This window comes from Lathyrus oleraceus, chromosome 7 (assembly GCF_024323335.1).
Source record: "Lathyrus oleraceus cultivar Zhongwan6 chromosome 7, CAAS_Psat_ZW6_1.0, whole genome shotgun sequence".
Lineage (NCBI taxonomy): Eukaryota > Viridiplantae > Streptophyta > Magnoliopsida > Fabales > Fabaceae > Lathyrus > Lathyrus oleraceus.
Window position 1 is genome coordinate 284,129,576 of NC_066585.1, and position 6,386 is coordinate 284,135,961.

The 6,386-nt window shown below is 35.5% G+C and overlaps 1 protein-coding gene across 3 annotated transcripts; it reads left to right on the forward strand.

The window, feature by feature from the left end:
- The first annotated feature begins 2,117 nt into the window (after nucleotides 1-2,117).
- LOC127101276 (protein DETOXIFICATION 46, chloroplastic) lies at nucleotides 2,118-5,503 on the forward strand. Of its 3 annotated transcripts, none has more exons than XM_051038646.1 (13): nucleotides 2,118-2,643; nucleotides 2,796-2,890; nucleotides 2,992-3,156; nucleotides 3,301-3,356; nucleotides 3,457-3,595; nucleotides 3,672-3,809; nucleotides 3,884-3,952; nucleotides 4,038-4,148; nucleotides 4,363-4,491; nucleotides 4,599-4,676; nucleotides 4,743-4,814; nucleotides 4,916-4,972; nucleotides 5,061-5,503. In XM_051038646.1, exons 1-13 carry the CDS (start codon nucleotides 2,292-2,294, stop codon nucleotides 5,154-5,156), a joined length of 1,557 nt encoding a protein of 518 aa, XP_050894603.1. In that variant the 5' UTR covers nucleotides 2,118-2,291; the 3' UTR covers nucleotides 5,157-5,503. The 3 variants fall into 3 exon arrangements, with proteins under 3 accessions (XP_050894603.1, XP_050894604.1, XP_050894605.1); XM_051038647.1 differs by having other exon boundaries at nucleotides 5,077-5,282; XM_051038648.1 differs by having other exon boundaries at nucleotides 2,507-2,643; nucleotides 2,728-2,890.
- The last annotated feature ends 883 nt before the right edge of the window (nucleotides 5,504-6,386 follow it).

Genomic DNA, 6,386 nt, shown 5'->3' on the forward strand with positions numbered 1-6,386 from the left:
TGCTCAACCTTGCCCTTTTTACCTCAGTAAGTACTTAATGGGAAATTTGGAGGATGTCCTACAGTTGTTTTAGAGTCTCGCAGTGAGAAACTTGCAAAAACTCATCAAGACTGAGAGCGGTAGTGATAACAACTTTTGCCTTCAAATTGAACTGCACATTTTCTTTATCATCTTTGGTTCAATCCTTTTCAGGTTTCTTTTCTACAACACCATTAACTTTGTGTGTAGGAACAAATTAACCTTCCTTCACAACCTTCCAAATACCACGATTCATCTCTTCCATGAAAAACTTCATTTTCTCTTTCCATAAACTATACCCTTCTCCATTAAAGGATGAGGATTTGTTTAGTGAATAAATTGAAGTTATTTTTTCTCCTGAGATGGTTAGTCATTAATAGAAGTTAGGCTATGATGCCACTTATTGGACAAGTGACTTCGAGCATAAGAGGAGGTGAATTGTAGTATTTAAGATTTTGCTACTTAGAAAAAAAATTGTTAGTGTCTTTTGAGATCAGAGAAAAATTAGCAGCGAAAATATAAAAACAGTAAAGTAAATCGCAAAAATTAAAAGATAAGGTTTTAGAGAGATGACCCTAATGGTTTATCCAGGTTCGGACGAACGTTGGCCTACTCATGTCCCCAAGAGATCTTCTTGAGATTTTGACTATGAACTTAAACTTTTACATGTTATCCCATGAATCTTGATACAAGTTAATCCTGAGGTTTTGACTATGAAATTGAGCTTTTACATGTTATCCCATAAACCTTGATATAAGTTAATCTTGAGATTTTACAAAGGTTTATCCCCAATCAAAATGATAGTTTTTATCCAAGCTAAGCTAACGAACCGTTTATAGATTTTCCAGGCGTATCTCAATAACCAAATAAAACTTTTTTCGACAAAGTTCTCTAACCAAAACATACATATTATGAGTGATTTATCTCAAGTGCGGAACTCAATTCCTCAAGAGTATCACACCCTTGAGAATTATAACAACGGCATGTCACCAATACAAATCCTCACAAGTAGCTTTTCCCTCAAAGGCACTAAGACAATTTAGTGCGAGGAATATTTTTCGAGAGAGAGAGAGAGATTCCAAAGAAAATAGAGAGCTTTGGAAAATGGTGTAAAATGGGGGAGAAGATGATCCTCCTTTACATAGGAGAAGGAAAATCCGAAAAAGGAAAAGTTCCTTGGGTGTTTTAATTTCCCAATCGATTGGCTCATAAATCCAATTGATTGGATGAGTGAAATAATCGATTATTCTAGCCCATTTTGGAAAATTTGGATAGAGAATCGTTGCAGTCATTAAGACACTATCATAGTCAATTTGTACAATCGTTTAGGCTTATTTCAATCGATTGACTTAAGGTCCAAATCAATTGGGTAGTTCAAAAATACTTTTAAAAGGAAGCTGTCAATTTTCTAATCACTTGGCTCGGCCTTGAAATTATTTTAAAGAGATTTGATAGTTAGAAAAATGGTTTTAAGTGTGTATGTGCGCACACGCGCGTGTGATTTGTCTAAGTATCTTAGGAATTATTTCCCTACTTTCAGAAAACTCTAGTCACTCAAACATACACAACTAGACGAGTTTTCACACTTCATCTCTTTCACAACTCTTAGACTTTCAAGATCATTTGCTAGATACATCGATCATACAAACACTTCAATAAAATCTTGAGTCTCCTACTAGATGAGGCTTGAGATGTCTCCAAGATTGGTCACCATCATCAGAGAGTTGAAAATCACCACCTACTTCAACAGTCTTTCGTGTTATTGCCATCAAAATTTCAGGAAAGCGCTTCATACCTCGTGATGAATAAATATCCTCCCACTTATAGGTGGATAACACTCGATAAGAAAGAAAGAAAAATATGTTGCAAGTTAATTATGGTAATGACTAAGCTTTCCACTTATAGTAGACTTGTTAGTTACTTAGAAATGTGTTAGTTAGGAGTTGGTTAGAGATTTCTAGAGATTATCATCATCTACATCACTCCTAGAATAATTAACATCCAATCTCCCTCTCCTATAAATAGTCATTGTAATTATTCATTCAAATCTGATCAACTAAATTAATCAAACTTTTACATGTTATTAATCTAATAAAAAATGCACATATATCATAAAGAAGAAGACAAAAAAAAGACAAACAATAATTGAAACTAATTTGCAACAGCTGGTTACCGCGCACTATGAAATATAATATGAATAGAGAGACGCTGTATTGCAATAAGCCATCTTCATCATAGGCACTGTTTTCCTTTCCCTTCCATTCCAAAAAAAAATGACACTCAAACTCTCACTATACTTTCATCACACTCCTCTCCTCAACTTGTCATCATCATCATCACCACCTCTCCGTTTCCACTCCCCTAACTCTTCAAACTTGTTCCTTGTGGCTTCTTCCAACCGCCGTCGCATTGGAGTTTTAACGGCTCGCGTGATTAGAAGTCAAGAACAAAAATGTGAATCCGAGGATGAAGACGAACTAGCTGAGAAGAGTGTGTGCAATCAAATGAAGGAAATTGTTAAGTTTACTGGACCAGCTATAGGGTTATGGCTATGTGATCCACTCATGAGTCTGATTGATACTGCTGTTGTTGGTCAGGGAAGCTCAACTGAACTTGCTGCTTTAGGTATCATTCCAATCCAATCCAACGCAGTTATTAATAATATATACTTGTAAATTGCATTTATAATGTTCCGTTAAGTCAGCTCAGTTGGTAGTTGTGCAGGGACATCAAATACACGCGTGTGAATTTTATGATTTTTCATTTCCCTTGACCAGGTCCTGCGACGGTTGTTTGTGATTACATGAGTTTAACGTTCATGTTTCTGTCTGTTGTTACATCCAATATAATTGCTACTTCCCTTGCTAAACAGGTTTAGCTTATTTCATTTTAAATTCATTTTTTCAATATTTACTGTTTCCTATATCAATGAAGATGTGTTAAAGAATTTAAGTACATATATGTTTTGTGTAGGATAGAGAGGATGTGCAGCATCACTTGTCTATCTTGCTTTTTGTTGGCTTTGCATGTGGCTTGATAATGCTATTGTCTACAAAGTTATTGGGTGCCGCAACACTTTCAGCTTTTACTGGCCCAAAGAATGCACATTTAGTACCTGCAGCTAATACTTATGTGCAGGTAATTTCTCTTCTGATTTTATACTACATTTTGTGGAGGGATGCAATGCAAGTGGTTCAACTTTCATATATGCTGAACAGAATCAAGCAAGGGAATTGTCTTGTGCTTGATTTAGTTATATTGAGTTTTTCTTTTTGGTGTTAGATTCGAGCCTTGTCGTGGCCTGCTTTACTTGTTGGATGGGTTGCTCAGAGTGCAAGGTGCAATTTTCTCTTTGTTCATGTTTCCCAATTGTTTGATAGCAGAGTTAAATGTAATGTTTGTACGCCGTTGCTTTGGTGTTCACATTCTCTCTTGCAGCCTTGGTATGAAAGATTCATGGGGACCCTTGAAGGCTTTGGCTGTTGCAAGTGTTATAAGTGGAATTGGTGATATAGTTTTGTGCACCTATTTAGGCTATGGAATTGCAGGGGCTGCATGGTCTACAATGGCATCACAAGTACGCTTGTTTCCGACTATTTTCAATGCGCTAACATAGTTATATACTGATTTTCCTCTTCTCTTTCTGTTTCTAGGTTGTTGCTTCATATATGATGATTCAAGAACTAAACAGAAGGGGATACAACGCGTTCGCCTTCACTATTCCATCAACGAAGGAGCTTCTGAAAATACTTAGTCTTGCTGCTCCTGTATACTTGACATCAATATCAAAGGTTGCACCAAGTATTTTATTATATTTGTAGACTAGTTTAACTTTTTGGTATAACTCATAAGTTATGATGTTCAGGTGGCTTTCTTTTCGCTACTAATATATGTTGCTACATCAACGGGTACACAAACAATGGCCGCTCATCAGGTTTGTTTCACTCCTTTCTCTTATTTCGCAACTCTATTTAGAATATCGAATTCAGGGCAAGTGATCATATAAACTCTTACTTCAGGTCATGATTCAAATCTACATGGCGTGTACAGTATGGGGAGAACCTCTCTGCCAAACTGCCCAATCGTTTATGCCTGAGTTATTGTATGGAGTAAATAAGAGCCTGACAAAGGTTAGTGTTCCTCATTCACAATGTTACAAATCACAAAACTTAACTTTGATTCAGAAAGATCTCCATTCGCTTATGTTGTGCCCGGTTGAATTTCATTTTATATAGAACGAGGATCTTTGGTTTTCCGTTTGGAAAAGTAGTTTTAGTACTAGTTAGAATTGCAGATTCTCTATTGTATATTTAGAAGTTCTCTGAGTTTTTGTAATATCGGCAGGCCCGATTTCTACTAAGGTCTCTTGTAATCATTGGAGCTATACTTGGATTATTGTTAGGGATTGTCGGAACATCTCTTCTTTGGTTATTACCAAACATATTTACATCTGATCAGATGGTCATCCAGAACGTAAGTCCTCGCACTTTCAAACAATAACTTAGAAATCTTTCAATATCTCCCTTGTTAATTTAAATTAAGGACTAAGTTAGTAACTTTTATCTATAATGATCATGCAGATGCATAGGACATTGATTCCATTCTTTATTGCACTAGCGGTGACGCCCTCTACTCGCAGCCTGGAGGGAACATTGCTGGTATGTTCTTGATAGAATATACAACTATAGCTCAAAGTTTGTAAAATTGTTCATTTGGTTATGCAGGCAGGACAGGATCTAAGATTTTTTAGCTTGTCAACATGTGGATGCTTTTGTCTGGCTGCTCTAGTATTATTGGTAACATCTATTTATCAATCTTCTGGCGTATATATAGTAGTATTGCTTGAACCATTATGTTTTAGCAACACTAACCAACACCGAATTTACTTTGATGTCAGATTTCCAGGAGATATGGTTTGGTAGGATGCTGGTTTACCCTTGCTGGATTTCAATGGGTAGGATTTCTGATCTATAACTTGTAAATGTGTGGTCACTATTGTTTCATGAAAATATTAGGACATGTGATTCTTCAATGGCTATTAGGCTCGATTTTCGGTAGCCCTTCTGCGCGTTATCTCTCCAAATGGCATGTTATACTCGGAAGAGGCGGGTGTAAGCCAAAAGATGAGAAGTGCTTAGCTTCAAGGAAAAGTTGGTTATGAATGCATGTTCCTGTAAACTTGGGAATTTGATTCTGTGCATGATGTGGAAGTATGTGGTGTAGTGCTGCAGTTATCCAATAATGAAGTTTAATGGGATTGTCTGGAAATTTTCACTCTCTTCTTATCTTCCAATGTGGGTGTAATTTGATCTCTACTCATTGCAATATAATTTGAGTGTTATATGGCAATTTGTGAGTAAATTATGCAGAGGATACTTTGTTTCTTGAACTAGAGTTTGATAATATTAAGTTTCTCCTTTGGTAGGTGTATAGTATCTTTCGTTTGTGAAATGTTCAATATTTTTTGTTTTGGCATGTTGAATAAGATTATGTGCAATATTAATAGCCGATTTATAATCACAAAACAATTTTGTATTATCTTCACATTGTATATTCGAATCTTTTAACACTTCTCATTCACGATAATTTACATATTCCTTGTGTCATAACTCTAAATTCTACTTCAGCGCATGTTTGAGTAACTACACTTTAATTCTTACCCCTCAAAGCAATTATGTTCCCATACAAATAAGTACAATGGCCTAAAGTATATCTTTTATCACTAGCTAAACCAACATAATCAACATTAATGTAAGTTTTCACGGTTGGACTTGCATCTCTTTTAAATAAGCTCCCTCTCCCAATAGTAGCTTTGAGGTATTGTAGAATGCGTTCTACAACTAACAAGTGTTTCTCCATTGAACCATGCATTAATTAGCTGACCACGCTAACGGCATATGTTAAATCTGACCTAGTATGTGTTAGGTGAATCAACATTCTCACTAATCTCTTGATATTGACATGTCAACTTTGATACTTTCCTCCTCAGGCTTTATCTTATGATTTTTCTCAATGGAAATATTTGTTAGTTTACATTCAAGTTTTCATGTTTCCTACAAAAGATCAAGCATATATTTTCTCTTAAAGATAAAAATACTTTATTTAGAGTAGGCATAGACCAAGGATAAGGAACTCATACTCTGACTCTTGACCATTTGTGTTTCTCTAATATTGATAACGAGGAAAGTATGACATATTTTTATGAAAGGTGATATCTTTGGTGAAAAAATCTTAACTAGGAGAATGATAACATTTGTATCTAACTCTGGTAGGTGACCAAACAGCAGAAACTTAATAGCATGTGGACCAATAAATTTGAACTTGACTCTGATATCATCTTAAAATTTAGGTTGAGCTTAACTCAATTT

Excerpts from the sequence above, each read along its gene's own strand:
- LOC127101276 (XM_051038646.1), top strand. The coding sequence starts at position 2,292 with ATGACACTCAAACTCTCACTATACTTTCATCACACTCCTCTCCTCAAC. Across the intron at positions 3,596-3,671 it reads GGTCTACAATGGCATCACAA|GTTGTTGCTTCATATATGAT; the intron begins GTACGCTTGTTT and ends TTCTGTTTCTAG. Across the intron at positions 3,810-3,883 it reads ACTTGACATCAATATCAAAG|GTGGCTTTCTTTTCGCTACT; the intron begins GTTGCACCAAGT and ends TATGATGTTCAG.